Source organism: Rhagoletis pomonella, unplaced genomic scaffold (genome assembly GCF_013731165.1).
Source record: "Rhagoletis pomonella isolate Grant_MI unplaced genomic scaffold, Rhpom_1.0 Rhpom_scaffold_00007, whole genome shotgun sequence".
Lineage (NCBI taxonomy): Eukaryota > Metazoa > Arthropoda > Insecta > Diptera > Tephritidae > Rhagoletis > Rhagoletis pomonella.
The window spans coordinates 50,745,685-50,764,956 of NW_023458561.1; the positions used below are offsets into that span (position 1 = coordinate 50,745,685).

General features: G+C 35.9%; 2 protein-coding genes across 6 annotated transcripts in view; one reads left to right on the forward strand and one right to left on the reverse strand.

Annotated features, from left to right (window-relative positions):
- Window positions 1–19,068, reverse strand: part of LOC118743012 (LHFPL tetraspan subfamily member 2a protein) — a 35,694-nt gene extending 16,626 nt beyond the window's left edge. For 2 of the 5 annotated variants that reach the window (XM_036475474.1, XM_036475471.1), the window contains exon 1: window positions 3,611–3,822. The gene's annotated coding sequence lies outside the window, so the exon portion shown is untranslated. Of the gene's footprint in view, window positions 1–3,293; window positions 3,823–18,531 lie in introns of those variants that run through there. The other 3 variants (XM_036475469.1, XM_036475468.1, XM_036475467.1) reach the window with 3 other exon arrangements.
- LOC118743013 (wnt inhibitory factor 1) lies at window positions 8,706–12,756 on the forward strand. Its single transcript, XM_036475475.1, has 3 exons — window positions 8,706–9,365; window positions 9,442–9,549; window positions 12,500–12,756. Exons 1-3 carry the CDS (start codon window positions 8,863–8,865, stop codon window positions 12,615–12,617), a joined length of 729 nt encoding a protein of 242 aa, XP_036331368.1. The 5' UTR covers window positions 8,706–8,862; the 3' UTR covers window positions 12,618–12,756.
- Window positions 19,069–19,272: the final 204 nt, after the last annotated feature.

Below are 19,272 nucleotides of genomic sequence, written 5' to 3' on the forward strand. Positions count from 1 at the left end.
ACTGCCATTGCCGCTTACTGACTGCCAACCAACCAAATAAGCAAACAAGCCAAGTAAACCAAAGGGAACGACCGTCAAACAAGGAATGAAGCGTATACAAATAAATGAGTATGTGTGTATTAACTATCCTCTGATAGAGCGGACAGACAGACAGTTGGAACCATTGTTACTTACCACAATGATTATTATGGTGAATGAAACAGTAACAATAACAACTAACGAAAAAAGCACAACACTAAGTCAATAAAAATACAAGCACAGTAGTGCGTGAAAAAATGTTAGAAGAATAAACTAAAAATAATAAAATAAATAAAAACTAACTGACTAGAAGCTCTTCGGGCTACAGACAAATAAATGCTCGCTACACACACGAAAAATGGGACAGGCTGGCAAAACACGTAGAGAAAATATGATTAAAAACACATTCAAAGATGAAAACAATTATATCGAAAAATCATTTTTTGCCCTAAAAAGTATATCTATCAAACAGTATTTTTTTATAATAGCACAGACTGATATTATAAGACCTAATAAAATCTATAGGCGTCTCGATTAGGCTGAAAAAGTTTGGAATAGTTGAAAATCTCGAATCGAAAATTTTGCTGAACTTATTTTATGATTTTGGCGATTTTTTTATGTAATCGTGCTATAATTGGATGCTTCTTTTCCCACATATTGCCACCGTTGTTTTCAGATTTAATTTTTTAGATCATAAAAAATTAAATAGGTTATAAAAATGCAATCTCCAAAAAAATCCAAAATAACGATTATTTGCAATCGAAAAAATAACTCCTCAACTTTGAACGAAAAATTTCCTCAACTTTTCTGGATAAAGCCTATAACCTGTCAAAAAGCAAAATTGTTCTCAGAGAAAGAGAGAAAAGCCAAAAAGTACAGGAATGCTTTTCGGGTAACAACTGGTAAAACTGTCAAATACACCGTGGTCGCCATTTTTTTGTTTACATAGTTAGCAGTTTTTTTAGCATTTAGCGATCTGCTAAATTATACGCAAATTAACCAAAATATTTACAAAACTTGATATTTCTTCACTACGATATATTTAATATGGTAAAAATCCAGATGTACGTTTGTTTTTGCTTTTCCAAATTTCAAATCGTTTGAACAGATGATGGTTTGACACTTTGCCAGATTTTACCAGCAAAAATTCTTCGCTTAAAATTTTGCAACTTCTGACAAAGAGCGGAACGATTTTGCCCTCCCATTTTTCACCTACTTTGCCAGAGAACCGAGTACGGGAACGCTTTCTGGTAAATTCCTGTAAATTCTGCTAGTTAGGGAACGCGACTATTCTTAATAAAAAAAAATAAAAAAATATCTTGAACGGTTATCTTCGGGCCCTGATTTTTTGAGAAAGTTTAAGTTTTATATTTATGTAAGTACATTAGACCGCCACCTTGCAAAAAAAATAAGAAAAAGTTCGTCATACACCCCTGGGTCAAGAGATTTATTCAAGGTAATTTCGAACAAATATATTTTTTTGCCGAATATAGAGGTTGGCTTAATATATTTTTTGGTGACACCTACATTCGGCAATACTTTTTTTAAATAGTTCTACTGGAATAATCGAAATACTTCCTTAGCAAAAGTTTAATGACTTATGGTGAGCTTTAATTTACTAACATTAGGGTGATACGTCAGAATTATAAGAACGGATATCTGATGGGTAAGTACTCTAAGAACGGGGTACTTGAGATCAATGAACTTGGAAAGAAGAAAAAATAGTCTCCTCGACACAAAAACATCGATATAGCATACTTTAAGATCCGACTGTAAATACCGCTACATACGTCCGCTAAAAAAAAATAGCTTTGCAAAAATCCTTTATACTAAGGGGCGTACGGCAAACTTCTGGCACGGTTTAATGTATGTACATTAGGGGGGCCCAAAAATTAATATGAAAAAGTAAAGTGGGAATTTTTATGCTCTCACCCCCTAGAATTGAGGTCGCTCAAAGCGCTCACAGCTTTGTATGTATTTTATATGAAAAACCCCACTTTTCGTAGAAATCGTATACAATTCTAGAAAATCAATATTTTTCGACCGGAAAACTGTGCTTCTCTTCAGGAAATTCCCCATAATAATACCCAATTTTTTTGTTTTAACCATTTTTTCATAGTAACTATATTTTATAGGTCCACCAAAACCCCTAGAAAATGCCAGAAAATGCAATGGGGGATAAATAAAAAATCTTTAGTATTAAAAATGGTTAAATAAACAATTGGGTATTGTTATTGGAAGTCTCTTGAAGAGAACGAGAGCTTTCTGATCGAAAAATATTGATTTTCGAGAATTTCATACCATGAGCGCTTTGAGCACCTCTAAATATTTTTTGATTTCAAAATAAAAAAATAGGGGTATATTTTCTTACTATATAACTTTACTTATTTCTGACCACCCTAATGTGCCCAAATACCTGAATATACCTCATACCTGAATATGCCTCCTATGCTGGCAAGGACTTCTTATACTTTTGAGCCGCCATCACCAACGATTCACTAAGGAATGACCATCGCCAGTCGGCTCTACCGCAATTTTAAGTAGACTATCAACACGCACAGCTCTTGTCCCTCTCTCTTCTGACTAAAATTTAAACTCTGTAAGAATCTCAATCTGACGGATTTTTATATATGTATGTTTAGGAGCAGAGATTCTTTATTGATTTTATATGAGAATTCTTGAAGGGTTCATTAATAGGAATATCTTAGGTAGGTAGGTGGTAGAGATGTACGCTGCCATTCAGTAGGTGCGGGCTACGATTTGGTTTCTTGAAACAAGAAGAATGTCTTTTTGAAGAAAAACAATATAGTTTTGTGCTATTTGATTAGGTTGTATTTTGTTCTCAATGCAATCGCCCTTTGCCTGTGCGAAGTTCTGTAATTTTTACGACCCACGTGCGGGGAGAACTTTCAGAGACTAGGTATTGTAACAGCCCAAAAACTGTCAAAGGGAATGGAATGCTGGTGAAGTGACAGTTATTGGCCAGTATAAATCTGGATCGCTCAGGTCATATAGACCCGATTATCGTGGGATTGGTCGGCACAATCTAAGCTTGATCAGTTCTTCATTTCGATTTTCAGGTACTGAGAAATTACGCAAATACGCTTCTTATAGAAATTACAGACGGTAAGGAGAAGAAATCGGTACTTTGGCAGTGGGAGGTTCAAATTTGGTTAATCTTTTATTTCTCCTACAAAAACAGATCATCGTATTCCTCTCTTATAGTAACACAGATGTCTTTTAAGCATCAAAAACACCTCTTTTATTTTCATTACTTTTGCTTTCGAGGAATTCCTATGCCACCAGGGAGCAAGCCACTCCCTTAGCTCCTTTTACTGCGGTTCTTGTTTTCAACTTTTCAATTTGTGCTTTTACATATATGTCTGTATGTACACACTTCACGCCTTTGCAACACTAACCAGCAGCAGCCACTGATCGCGCGAACTGGAGCAAATCTTTGCAGCTCCAACTACAAAAAAAAAAATCAATCAGCCAGGCAGCTTGCCAGCTTCCACGGTACGAGTACAAAACAATAGCAAATCATTCAACAGCAAGAACAAATAATCGAAAAGAAAATCAGAGCAACACCAACGCAAATCTTCAAATGAACTCAGCGCGACCGACGAAATCGATTTAAGCGTAAAGAACGAGACTTCGAATACAATTTTGTTGCTGCCACAACGAGGGCTACGACAAGACTGAAGTCAATAGTCAACTGAATTTACTTGCGCTTTGGTGGCGCGGCATCAGCACACGCAATGCTGGGGCGGCGCAGCAATGTTGGAGGCAGCGAACTTTTCGATGGCAGAACGTACGTACATATGTATGTATCTACATCTAAACCAGCCGGCCAGCCAAACAACCACCCCGTCAACAACGCCACCCGCCCGCCACTGCTAGTAGTACATACAACACAGCTGAATGAGCAATGCAAACGATTACGCCGCGAAAGCGAAATCCAGTCATTCCCCTGCGTGCCACACACCCGCTGCCGCCCACAACACTCGTTACTTTGGAGCTTCGCTGTGCGATCAGCTTGTGAGTGCCGATACATTTTGTGGCAGAGGCAGAGCGTTAGTAGGCGTTACGGGGAGGGTGTGTACGCGTAGAGCAACAGCTGGAAAAAAGTATGTATGCGCAGTCGAGTGCTGGTGACTTGTTTGTGGAACCGGCTATCTGACTGACTGCTGAGTGCTTGTCTGCCCAGGCGTGCTGCCCCACATGCTTGGTAGCTGACACACGCACGGTAACCCATCAACAGCTGCTTAAAGTGCGCCACTGTTTTTCCTATTCAACTTCAGGCGCTCCTCATTTGCGCGTTCGCCTCCGAATCGCTGCAGCCGACGCGTCGGCCGGTGTTATCCGCTTAGTAGTGAGCAATTGGACTTGGTAGGGGAACTCCAACGTTGCATTTCGAAGACAATGCGTTTCCCTCTTTGCATTGCATTGCGAGGTTCGTTTGGTTTTTACACCCGATTGGCTTTGAGATTTTATTTCATTTTAATTGCGAGTGTTTCCTTTGGTCCCCCATCAGCACCAACAAGTCTACAATGGTTGACTGATAATTAAATCCAGACGCGCACGCATTTACGTTTCAACTCTACGCCAAGTTGTTGCTTGTGCTTTGCAAAGACAGCACAACTCGCAACCTTTGCGAATAATGCGTGCCAGCCATATGTCATATTAGGTGCCAGAGGCGTTGTGGATATAGAAATTGAGAGGCGTGCAGAAACTAAGTGGTTATTTGGGATTAAGTGAATATATTTTCTCCCCCTAGATTTTCAAATGAAGAGGAAACAAATCGGTTTATAACACATAACGGCCGATTTTTAATTGGAAATGGAGCAGAGGAACAGAAATAATGAGAATCTTCGTTAAAGAGCGCCAAATTAAACTATCAAGTAACGCCAAATATTTCATCCCATGGTCTTTTCAGCACAGCAAATCGCTTCCTCAGCTTCTACACCAACTAATGTTGCAGCGTAAAAAGTTGAAACTCTAAAGTTTGAGCTCCACATCAAGCTTTCCCAGAGCTTAGCGCTTTTCAGACATTAGGTAGGACCCACCATCTATGCTCTGCAATTACAGAGTATTTCCTTTAATTTGATTTAAGATAGTTCTCCACGAAACTCAAATTAAGCCTTGAGGACCATTATAGTATGTTTTAGAGAGAAGTAGCTGTCATTAAGGAAGCAGTCGAAATGCTAATCAAACGCGTGTCGTCAATAAGGGAGGTTAATATTCCCTACTCAGCATGGGCGTAGCCAGGTAGGGGCAGGGGGTGCTAGAACTCCCCCCCTAACTTTCAAATTTTCCTTATATATATATAAAATAGTACCCTGAAATGCCAGCTTAATAGGGTCGAGCGCTTTCCCCCCCCCCTCCCCCCCCTAAATTTCATTCTGGCTACGCCGATGCTTCTCAGCATGGCGGCAAGCAAGGGCCTGGGCTCAGTTATACTTTTACGGTGCGCTCAAAACTAAATGAAGAATGTTTTAGTTTTAACCTTATTTTTTAACTCGAAATACTTTCTAATAAGACTAAGTAGAAAGCAAACGCGAAGTAGTGCGGGTAACTTTAAACCTCTTCGGCCTTATGTCAACGCAGTGTCCTTCCCGACAAGATTTGACCAGAAGTGGTCAAAGTTCTGAGTTTCACGAAATAGCAACTCTCAATCTTGGTTGGGGTTTTGACAGGTTACTATCTGATAGGATTAGGTGCGGTGAATTTACGAATCAGCTTAGATAATTTAAAAACAAAATGGAAAAGACTTATGGCTTTTGTCCCATTGCAACGATTAGAAGGAAAAATGTACAAACTTTTAAAAGCCTGCGCATCTACATCCAATAAAAACAGTCAATCGATTTTTCTCCTCAACCGTAAAGGAGCGCTTAAACCCCAACCATATTATAAGTTAGCAACACCTCTGACAGTTGCACTTATTTTCATATGCAAGCATCTCTTACTATGTAGTTTTTGTGTATATACAGATGTATGGGTGGGTATATGTGTGTAAAATCATGAGACGCATAGTTATACCGCATAGGAAATGCACTCGCTTGTAAAATAGGCACACATATGTGTTCATATATGTATGTACATACAGACATTAGGGTGCCCTAAAACAATGAGAACTTTATTTTTTGTGAAATTGTATGCATTCTTCTTATTTTATTTCGTTTTGGTTTATGCAATGAGGAGAAGCTATTTTGTTATTATGCGATTTTCACGAAAAAGTATCAAAAATTGTATTCACAGTTTTCAGAAATTTTGAATTATTACGAAAAGAAAGGTTAACTTTACATACATATGCATTTTTCAGTATATTTATATATGTCAAAATCCCATGTATGGAACTTTAAACAATTTTAAAAATTATGTGTTTTATTTCCAGTTTCACGAAATAAATTTAATTGAAATGATTTTTTTATTTGAATTTAATATGGAAATTGACAGGAAAAAAAATAATTTTTCGCTTAAATTGCTTTCGTGAAGCCGGCAGTAAACATAGTAAAGATTTATTTTACAAGTATCCGGTAAGATATATCATTTTGCTTATATTTACATAAAATGTTCATAATAAATTGTCAAAAATCTCACAAATTTTAATTGAATATTTTGGTTGGACAAAGATTACTAATTCGATGCTATTTCGCCAAACGACCTTATTTTCTTCCCCTTTCTCTCCACCCCGAATAGCAAATGGATTTTATGAGTAGCTAATTCATGGCAAAAATACACTTGGACGTTTGTCATTCTAACTTAGATGTTGGAAACTAGATAAATTAAAAAAAAAATATTTAACAAATAACTGCCTTAAAAAATCTAAATAATATATATAATTTTTTAACCTATAAAATATACAGATTCAAAGAAAATTAAATTAAAAAAAGAAAGCAACTGAATTTCAAAAAAAAAAACAATTTAAACAAAAAAAAATCATTTTTTAAGAACAAAATGTAAATATGTATTAAATAAAAGAAAATTGAATTGAAAAAAATAAAATAAATCATATGTACATAAACAAAATTTCTAAAAATTAACTCAAAATAAAAAATGTCTAAACAAATTGAATAAAATAATAGCTTTAATAATAGAAAATAAAATATATATAAGGAGAAAATTTCTGTAGGCTACGTTTCTAATGTTAAATGAAATAAATAATATAAAATTAAAATAAAAATTTAATTAAACAAGGAAAGTAATCCGCTGCCCGATGATTCAAACCTCGGATCTCTCGAATAGCCCACCAGCACTTGGCACACTCGGCCCTTGAGACTTTTGCAGCACTTTACATATTGCAAAGCGTAAGGTCGCATTATCAAGGAACAGAGACAACCAAGGCTCCCAGCTGCCAATAGTGCCAGAGATGATATTAGTTTATGTGGAGAGATTAACCTTCGTAGAAATTATCGAAGGGCGAGGATACTTATACTAAGTGATAGTCAGGCGCACCTATGGCTCTACCATTCTTCGAGGTTAAATCCTCTTTGAAGTGCATCGAAAAGCTTAATGCCCTTGCTGAGCACAATCCCGTCCAGTTAATATGGGTATCAGATCCCGATAGGACCGGAGCTCTTCCTTATGCTGTATCCCAGGGATTCAGTGTCGTGATAAGCTAAAGGCACAATAGACCTACTAGTCACAGTACTTACCCTACTCATCTATCTACATATCTATCAATTTGCAACGTGCTCAAGTGCTTTCTCTCAAAAGAGGTTTTCTTCAAAACTGTCCCGTTAGTACAAGTCTTTACTACAGCAATAATACTATATACTAGGATAAAGGATAAAGGGAAAAAGGGAAGGGTCTATGCATTTGAAATTTGCCAAAAAGAATTTCTGATACACCCTAATGTTAATAAATATGTACATACATACAAAAGTACAAAAGTGGCATTAAAAATACATAAAGTTGCACTTGGTATTCACTCTGTGGTTGCGGCTGCGGCTGCGGCTGCGGCCGTCTCTGATTCATTCAATTATTTTCTTCGATTTTTGTCAATTCTCTGTTTTGCTTTGAATATTCTAGTCATTCTTCAAGGCTTTTTAATGTATTTATTAAGAATGTGGCTTGACGGCATTATTTCTCAAATGTGTCGCTTTTTCGCCCTTCTAACTCTGCACCCAACCACATAAATATGTAGCTTAGCCTAGAGAGACGTCTGGCTAAATATTCAAATCGCGTGCAGAGATAAGTTCATTATTTGTAGGCATGGGTGTGGTGGTGGAACATCTTATATGTATGTATGTAGTCGCTGCCTTTTAATAATTTTCATGCGCCTTATGAAGCTTTCACACTTTCGATTGCTTATCTTTGCATATCAGTTACTTCACATGCAAACATTTATTTTAATATTTTTGTTTGTCCCCTATTTTCCTTATTGAAGACATATGAGTACATATGTACATATGTATGCATGTAAATAAGTATGTACTTATCTATCAAATACGCCTCAATCATTTATTGTGCCCTCACTGGTAACTTATGATTGTGCATGCGGATAAATATTAAGTAATATGCGCCAGTTGCGCATACCCGTACGCAAATCACTTAAGTACACAGTAAAGTATGCGATAATCACACAGCCCCCAACGCTTTCACTATTTACATACGTACCTACGTATATACAAAAAAAAAAAAAGGTGTATTAATCCATTGCATTTTAATCGCTCGCACGATTTGAACTCTTCTCATGGGAACTTGGGCGCTGAGCTATGCGCCGCATTCTCATTCCAACCGTTACTGCTGCTTGGCGCGCAACTAACTTCTTCAATACTCGTACAAGTATTCCTTTGTAAAAGTCAATGTAGTACTCGTATCATCGAAAAGTATCTGTGCAACATGTTATCCATAATAATAACAACCTCATCAAGCATCGCAACAACCCACCAGCGCCGATTGCCATCGACAAAGCATTTTGCTATTTCAACCGTTTCGCTGTTGTTCTGCTTCCTGTTGGCTGCCAACCTCCCATCTCCGCTGGGGGCTGCAGCACGCCATCCACTGCATGCGCTACGTTCTCGCCATTGGCGCCCATCATCACCGCCTTGCACCGACTATGAAATGCTGATCATCAATACCGAATATTGCGTCTCGCGCTGTCCCATCCGTTGCAACAATGGTAGCTGCTTTGAGGATGGCATCTGCCCCTGCGCCGACTCCTATCAAACCTCGTTCGAGAAACAAACTCTGGTATGTGCTGCCGAATGTTTACCCGGCTGCATTAGTGCTGGTGGTTTTTGCGCCGCGCCTGATCTTTGTCTCTGCAGCCGTGAGGGGTACTATTTCGATGCGGTGGCGCGCCGTTGCCGCGAATACCACCTTTTCAGCGATCGTTGTTTTGGGTGAGTGAGCGCTGGGCGTGTAGGTTCTATGTAAATGGCAGCAGTAGTGTGGAATATTAATTCTTTCGTTTCACAGGCGTTGTTTGTACGGCAAATGTACGGCGAATGGAGAATGCATTTGCGCGCAAGGATATGTGGTTCAGCAGGCGACGTTTGGCCAGCTGTGTGCACCCGAGTGTAAACAGTGAGTATACAATATGTTCGTAGCGAATCTTTAGAAGTTCAATAACATGTTGGAAAGGAAATAAGGGGTAAAGCTTGGAGTTAATTCATTCGTGCTAAACCTCAATGACGAACAAGAAGACGAAGAAGCCAGACGGCTCCTAACAGCTGAGTGTGGTTTTTTGTTCGTCATCCAACAGGGTAAAATTTAGTGGTTTGTTTTGTCTTGAACAATATGCTAAAGCCCGCCAATAACATTCCCCTCTAGGTAAGCAGTGCTAAATATCCGAATACAATTCGGCCATGAAAAGAATGCTCGTAAAAACCATTGAGCTTTGGTGATGTTCTTAAAATTGGGGATTGCTCAATCATGAGCCAACTTAAACGCAAATACCACACCCGTATGCCCCATAAAGTATTCTCAACAGCTCTAAATGAAAAACTGTATACAGATATTTTACCCAGTTCTAGTATTCTAAACGGTGAAAACGTTCTTTTTGACAAAACGAAGAGTGTGCCACCAAATGAAAAAGACTTACATTGACTATAAGATGACGATGATTTGCGTAACGAAAATTCCAATTTTACAACTTTTATTTGCACACTTGAAATTCATTCTTAAATTCTTAAATACACACGAAGAAATTAATATATGGGGCGTTCCATTCCAAAATGGACGGGGTTTACACTTCATGCGTTGGATTTGTTTAAAATTTTTAGAGTTGATGGACAAATAATTATGAAATTTGAGCTTGATTAATATATTTTTAAAAACTATACAGCACAAAAACAAAAACAAATCGATTTAATAGTTTTCCAAATATCTCGAGAAGGGAGCGAGGAAAAAATTTGAAGAAAATCATACATACACACATTAAAATTCTCTATGAAAAGAAATATTTGTAAAATTTTTTTATCTTGAAAAATGTTTCACATTCAAAATGTTTGATAAAATACTAGTTTTTGAAAATATGCCGTCTCAAAAAAAAAAAATTAAAAATCACAATTGTAGCTAAGTATAATATTAAGGGTAGCACTCTACAATAGTTTGAGTTATGAATTTTTGTTCACACCGAAGTTGACTAAAATGAGTAGATTACAAATTTACATATTTTTTTTAATTTTTTTGAGTATGCAGTTTTGTAGCCCAATAAATTTTGGTATATTAAAGTGCAAGTTTTAAGCGATGTGATGTTTTAATTTTTTTTTTTTTGAGGTGGCATATTTTCCAAAATTACTTTTTTTTATCAAAAAATTTGTATGGGAAAAAATTTTCAGGAAAAAATTAAATTAAAAAAGAATTCTTGATGTGTGTATGTATGATTTTTTTCAAATTTTTTCCACGCCCCGTTCTCGAGATATTTGGAAAACTATTAAATCGATTTGTTTTTGTTTTTGTAATGTAAAGTTTCTAAAAATATATTAATCAAGCTCAAACTTCATATTTATTTATTATTTATGTTTATCCAACAACCCTAAAAATTTGAAACAAATCAAACGCATGAAGTGTGAACCCCGTCCATTTTGGGATGGAAGGCCCTATATACATATATTCGAGAAGGCTGTAGGAAAATATTTCGCGGCAATATTAAATTACTTTTAAATATTATGACATTTAAGTTGAGGCGTGCGAGTTAGCCTGTTAGCTGAGTGTGTATGGGCCCTGCAGTAAATCGCGCTAGTTCCAAACTAGCGCAGAACTAGCTCTTTAAGAGGCGGTACTGGTTCTCGATCTATCCCAACGCAATGCTTTCAACCGTCTCTTTTGACATGGCGATGTCTTACGAAGTGGAAATTGCCACCTCTGCAGAACTTTCAACCAAGTTTTGAGCTGGTTCTATTTTCGGCAGTTCTGGGACAAAAAGTTTTTTATGGAAAAAAATTTTAAAACTAGATAATTGGATATTTTTTTCTGAACTGTTTCCATTTTGGACAGATCTGCGACAGTAAGTTTTTTATGAAAAAAAAGATCTGCGACAATAAATTTTTATTAAACAAATTTTGATTATTCGATTTTTTGATATATTTTCTGTTCTTTTGCAGATTGCATTTTGTTTAATCTTTTTATTCTTTTATATTTACTTATATTAAATTTGATCATTTTCTCTTCAATTTTTAAGCAGCACTCAAAAATTTAAATGTACTCAATGTGAAAATCACAACTGCCTCCACCGCGATTTAAACTCGCGACCAACGATGTTAGAGTCGGAGGTCTTCCCGCTGAGCTATTTTAGTACTGTACAATAAATGAGAATTTGTGCATTTACCTTTCAACAGAGCGTAACTAGCACACCAAAAGTTTCAACTGTACCTCTCTGCAGCCGTTTTGCACTAGTGTTCAGAGACAGTTTTGAAATGTATAGGACAGAACTAGCACCTTAACCGACTGTCTCTAAATTTTACTGCAGGGCAGTAATCGATACAGCTATCTTCATAGGTAGCGATAATTTCTTCATACTTAACTCAATATTTGTATTTATAGATATCTGATTTGAGGCACCCAGTATTGAATCTTGAACCCTCAATAAAAATTTGCGATGGGCCAAACAATCGGCCCTATTATGGTTGTCGACGTCGATGTCATTTGCTCATTGGGTTTAGGATTCGATATTATTTCGTCTCACTTATGCGAGAAGAATGAACGTGCAAATTTATCAGTTTTGAGTTATTGGGTTGGTTTGACTAACCTTTGGATGTTCTATGTTATACCAAAACCCAGAATACCATGCGCACACGGAAACCACATATTTTACAATGTCAATTACATGAATGCAGAGTTAAGTCTCGCAAAAAAAAAACTTTTAAACTTGATTCCCCAAAATATTAATTTTTACACATTCATGTTTCTGGCCGCCCGCATGCCAATATATGTATTTTTTGTTATAAATGAGTCTTTATTTTTTAACAGAACCACACGTTTGATAACACATTTCACAAAAATTTATTTCATTGTACATATTTCTAATTTTCAGAGATTGTGGTAAATACGGCTTCTGTTATCTACCAAATATGTGCGCTTGTCGAAAGAAAGACTATCACTACGAATACGATGGCAAGTGTCATGAGGACTACATTCATCTGGAGCAATAATATCGCTTAGAATATTATTTGACTGAGTTTTAAAGCTAATTTATTAAGGTTTATTTATAAGTTGTCATAAATATAGCATATATATTTATTTTTTTAATATACACACCATGAATTGATTAAAAGATTAAGAAATTAATAAAGAACAGTCATCAAAACCGCATTAATATACTCATATCTGCGTACATACATATAGTAAATGCATGCCAATTTTTCTAAAAACATACATACATATGTAAATTACATAGCATATGTATGTACATATGAAGGCTCGTCGAGAAGGGGAAGGCCCTTCCCGGAAGGCAAAAAATTCAAAAGAATTCCCCCTTTAAAAAAATTAAGTTCAAATTATTTTAAAAGTTAAATCGACTATTACAATATGGTTATCAAACGAAATGGTTTTGAAAAGGCTTTATTTCTTAACTAAATGAAAGAGGGTTCCCACATGTTTAAAAAGCCAAATTCAATTTTATTCAAGGGAATTAGGTAATTGAAAAACATATTTATCACCGTATGGATGCCAGACGAAAGATGTTTAAGAAGGTAGCGGTTTCAAAAAAAATTTGAAGAGGGTAACCAGTCACCTGTTTGAAAAGTTAAATTTACTTAAACTATACCCAAGTTATATGAAATATTAAAATAGGTTGAACATTTAGAATATTTGTGAGGTGATTGAAAAGGTTTGCCACCAGCTTAAATGTTTAAACTAAAATTATTTAATAAGTTTGAGGAAGACGTCTGAGACGCCCATTTTCTCTCCACACATTCGCAAATATTAAACAAAAATTAATACAGATTCAATCTAAGAGGCTTCACTGTATTCCAAACACTTTCATTCAGTCATTTAGTCAATATTTATGAGCACTCATTTCACTCTCATTCGTAAACATTGGTTCTCACTACGCATTGAGACCATTTGTGCTCACAGATGATGAGTTGTAGATAAAACCACTGCCGTAAATAAATAGTCACACGAGCAAACGTTGCTGGCAACAACAACAAATTCAATGTTAAATTGTAATTAAATTTATAATTTAGAAGCTTGTTTGCATTATGACATTCTATGGTATTCTGCCAAGTGACTTGCCGGCTTCTAATGCAAGTAAGCACATTGAGGAGAAAATAGTTCTTATCATCATCGGCGTGATGGCGTCTGAGACGCCCATTTTTTGAGTGATACTAGAGCATGATGACCCAACATTAAAATTGTATGCATGAATGTTTATGTATGTAGGTACATAGCATTTATTAGCAATGAAAAAATTGGCAGAACCATGACGAAATTCACTTAACATAAGACAAAGTGGACAGGTGAGCTTTAGAAAAAATCTACATTTAATCTAAAATAAATCGAATGTACATGCATGTGGGGCTGGATGCATGTATGTACCCTGCAGGGAAACCGCGGACTAGTGAATCAAATTTCTAGTTCCGTACTAGGTCTTTATCGCCAAAAAGGAACTAGTCCGATAGGAACTAGATCGCCACCAGTCCAAAATCGGCGAAAAGTGGTACTTTTAAAAAACTAATTTTTTTCAGTTTTTTCACTAGAAATCTATATCTAAAGTGACGAATTTAGAAATGGTTCGGAACTATAGAAAAAGTGATGCAGAACGAACTAGATCTTATTTGTCGAATTTAGAAATAGTTCGGAACTATCGAATAAGGGATGCAGCGGGGGGCTTGTTTACTTTACATAAATGTGTGTTCGGCGGCTTTTTCTTTCAAATACGCTTCTATTCTGCACTTCGCAGAAGCTTTTTCGTAGCTTGGTAATGCAAAACCAAAATTGGTGCTAAAATTTCAACATCTTGGGGCTGTCTGGAATCTAGCGAGCACCTCCGCAAACTCGACTACAGCTAAAGGTATGTAAACGTACATTTCTTACAATTTAATTTCAAATTGAAAAAACATTTCTTCCAAAATAACTTAAAATCGTACACACGGAAGAACCAAAAATATTGAAAAATGATAATACTTTTTTCTTTCGTCTGTCGATTTTAGAACTGGTTCGGAGCTATAGAATTTAGGACTAGTTCGGAACTATCGAAAAAGGGATGCAGCGGGGGGCAATTGATACTTCCTAGGGCATCGCCATGTTGAATTCGCCAGTTGCTTGCATGCAAAAGAAATTTATCGCGAACCAGTACTGGGTCTAAATGTACTAGAAACGCACCAGTTTAGAACTAGAGATTTTCCCCACAGGGTACATACAAACATGCATACATACATACATATGTGTGTATGTGAGATATTATTGTGGTCCCAAACAAAATGGAGAAACCTACCAAAACCAAACGAAGATTGAAGGAAACGCATGAAAAATTAAAAACACATGTTTTTATATGCAACCAGAGTTGCGCCGTAAAACAATATAATTATGCGAAAACTGGTATTTTCGAAAACTCAACTACAAAATACATACATATGTATTTATGGTCCAAGTAGAGCACAAAACACTAAATGAAAACGTGGAACACGAATTACTCCAGAAGATTTTTTTCCAATTTGGTCTACGTGACGAATTCTCGACGCTTGGCGAGACAATAACAGCTATACATGTGTACATTAGGTCGACTTTCCCACCATATAAAAAAAAAATTGTGTAAATTTTATACAAACTATTTCTGCTGAGCTAAAAAGTTGATGGCGGAATTAACTTTTTTTAATATGGTTATTGAATTTTTTATGAAAACTTCATTGAAGTGGTCGAAATTTGCTTACAAAGACTAGTTTTTTTTTATAATGTTGATATGTTATCTATAAAGTTTTTCTGAGGTCTCAAATTTTTATTCCTCTATCGTCAACGTTATGTGTTTACAGCAAAAGGGAGTTCCACCTAAAAATTGTATGTCCAAAAACTCCATATTTATACTAATTAGTAGATATGTATGTAGGTGTGAGCTACCAAAAAGAAAACATTTTGTCTTTCGCTTATTGTCTGATTATGGCAACTTAACATAACAGACAGGCTCTCACTTAACCATTCCCTTAAATGGATGTTGCTGATAATTGTATAGACGAAACTTAACGTAACTTAATGCCACGTCGAATCTGTTTCATTTTGATTTTCTAAGTTCTACGTTCCGTTAAGTTAAGTTACGTTGCCGTAATCAGGCCTTTAGGCCGTGATTATGCTACCAATTTCGATTGGCAATCGCCGTGCAGTTGTGGTTGTGCCGTGCTGAGAATTTTCGAACTCGAATAGCCAGCATGATTTGCTAAAATAAATATTATATAAAATATAATAAAAAGTAAAAATTAAAAAATAAAAAGTCTTAAGTCGTTCTTCTATTTTTCGTTTTTCGACTTAAATTTGTATGCGCTTCTAGTTACACTTTTACATTAGTGCTACCATGGTGTGCGAAATCGAATGAATTGGAAAAAGTTATTTCTCAAAAAATAACCCTGTGTTCGCCAATCAGCAAACAGATTTGACACCAATTAGCGAAATTTTTCTCTTTTGATTGGCAATCAAAATTGGTGGCATAACCACAGCCTTAGCGAAAAGCAATAAATTTTTCTAGTGTGGCACCCTAATGAGCGTGTGTACATATCATCGGTGATACTGCAAAACGTACTATGTCACTTATAACCTCTGGTGATTTGTTGATATGTTATCTGGATCTGATCGCTTCTGGTAATAGTTCATCTTCATCAGGCAAAGGCCGACAGTTTTGTCATTCGTATATTAGGGTGTAACAATTTGCAGATACATTCCGGTGTAAGTAAGAGACCATCTAAGTGTCAAGAGTACTAATAGACATAGACTGTTTTGCAGTATCACCGACGATGTGTAGTATGTATGTAGGTAGGTATATGTTCGAAAGCTTTATAACAATGGTATTAGCATAATCGTACAAGATTACTTGCTGTGGCTCAACATTTGCTGAAACAACTGAAAGTAAAATACTCGTACATATATTGCAAAAAAACGCCGGTTTTTTATTCGATAAATAGTGTAATTAAATGTGGGCAATGGTCGACTGTCAAAGGCGCTACACCGTCAGGGTTCAGATCAGTGTCATCAGGATCAGATCTGAGCCATCAATTTTCGCGAAGAATCCGAGTCTGTAGATCGGAAAATTGAGCCAACATGTGACATTTTTAAAAGTACTTGAATAAGAAAACAACAGGCGCTTTAATTTTCATAAGCTGAAAGATCATTTGAAGCCTGAAAAGCCGCCCACGAATGGTGCTGCTGCAATCTAACTCTAGACTTAAGACAATATTTTAAAAAAGTCCAAAGAATACCAGTGATTTTTTCCCCAATTCAAACAAAAAAAACTATACTACTTGCTTAAAAACTAATATTTTTTATAAAAAGTGCTACTATTAGATACAGCTAAACGATAACACTCATTCAGATTGATAACATTTAAAATCTTTTCTAATTATAGTTTAAATGGATTTTCTTACAAAAATGATATTCTAGTATAAAAATCCTCCTAATTCTTAACTATCATCGGTGATATTAATGCTAAACTGTATAACGCTTGACAGAAGAATTTATTATTAAATTGTAAAGTCAGAATTACCAGCAGTGATAACAGGTAAGTCACAGATGGTTTTTAATATCACAATGTAGTTTTTGTGAAAATTGCAGATCGAGGGTATTGAATAAAAGCCCTCGATATGTAAAATGGTTAGGGATTTTTACGGCACATGATTTCTAAAAGCACCTTCTTCGCGAAACATATTCACTCGAAGGTTTGCCATTGTCTTCTGAAGGCACTCGTAAATAGATGTCTCTGCTAAGCTTAGACAGGAAAGGCTACCTATTTTTGCTGAGTTTACAATATCAATTTTTTTCATTCAATGAGCCCCTTTTTACTTCATATGTATGTATTTACTTTTCATGCCGATTTTCTAACTTTAAAGTCCCACAAAATATGTAACATCAAAACTGGTATTTGCTTCAGTAACCTAAACAGTCTCGGAGCAAAAGCACGTTATTACTAGGCTGGATACCACACATGAGGGACATGATGATAATCGACAGGCTGATCGCCTTATCTTTTGTGTGTTAACCTAAGCACACACGAGGAAGCTCATAAACAACTGGTTAGACAAAAAGCTTTAAAGCACTAGATTAATTGTACAAGGCAGAGACCAGTTATGTGGTTTATCTGTCCGTTAAAAGTGGTTTATTAATCTAAGCTGAGAGGACTTTCGAACTCCCACTGGGTATTATATGGGGAACTATTTTCCACCTCGAATCTGTCTCTGTCGATCAACTAGGAAGCGTCCACTTGAATTTTGGAATGAAAAGCCCATGAAGCATTAGGCTACATCAAAAACTTTCAGATATAGGCTAATTGCCAAGCAGAATAGAGCACTTCAGATGTCGCGGTGTACTATGGCCTTAAAATAATAACAATTTAAAGGAGAATACCGGATATTGAGAAAATGTCATATTATGGAAATATTCCATCTCTATTCGAAGGCTGATCAGATAATAGGACTACAAAACTCAACTCGAATTTGGGCAAACAGTGTTGATAACTCTGTCGACTGAAGGAACACCAATAAAACTGTTTTTAAAACTTGATCTATATATTTTGGGCCTATTTAAAAAATACGTTTCATAAGTTCTCAGATAAACAAACGCGAAAATATTTACCAAAAGTAAGAAGTGGCAAAATAATGTGCTAAAATATGTACATATGTATGTAAATATCAATTGCTATGGCTCAGGCGAATTCCTACGAGCCGAAAGAGGAAGGTCTAGTTAACCCTTGTAGGTTAGGTAAATCAAGCATCTGTTATAACTTAGGTTAGAAAGCCGATCAGCTCTTTTCATATTTTGAAATCACAATCAGGATTCATTAGGATCCGCTTTACGAGACTCATTTTGAAAAATGTTAAAAATATAAATATGTTCATAGTGGATGCATATTTATCTGTTGTGACTTACTCCAAACTCCGATTTGCCGACTGTAGCGCCCATATAGGAGAGACTTCACAGACAGGGCTGCCAACTATACTTAGCTATGAAGTGCCATATTGAGGATAAAAAAGTGCCAAAATGTGCCAACTGGAAAAATAAAAGTTCCAAAAAAGGTGTCATTCTTGTTAACTTTTCCCATTTAGCATTTAACTTAGAAACGCATTCCTAAAACAAAACTCTTAATGCCAAGCTAACATAAACCAATTGTATACACTATTGAAATTAGAAAATTTCAGTTGAGAAAAAATGTACACGCAAAGGATTTCAAAAAAAATTTATTGAAATATTACTCTTTTTCAAAAAGGCCATTTTGGTGCTTTGTGCCAATTTGAAAAATTAACTTTACTTCAGTAAAATAGTGCCAAAAGTGGCACGGTTTAAGTGAAGTTGGCAACCCTGTTCACAGATACTTTGTATTAGCCGGTTCGCTCTGTTATCAAAACTTTGTTGTTATTATTGTAACTTCCCTCTTTTGATTGCTGCTATTGTTGTTGCTGTGTTGGTTTGCTGTTTTGTTATTATAGTTTTTATTTTTTATAATTTTTTAATTTGTTGTGGCTATTTTTGTTGTTGCTCACGAACGTTTTTTTTAACACGCTGGCGGGCGGGGGCTTGTTCTTGCCGCTGTTGGTTTTATAAATTTAAGAAATATTTACACACATCCATAAGTATCTAAGTATACTTAGGTAGGTGCTTTTGTAGGTACCT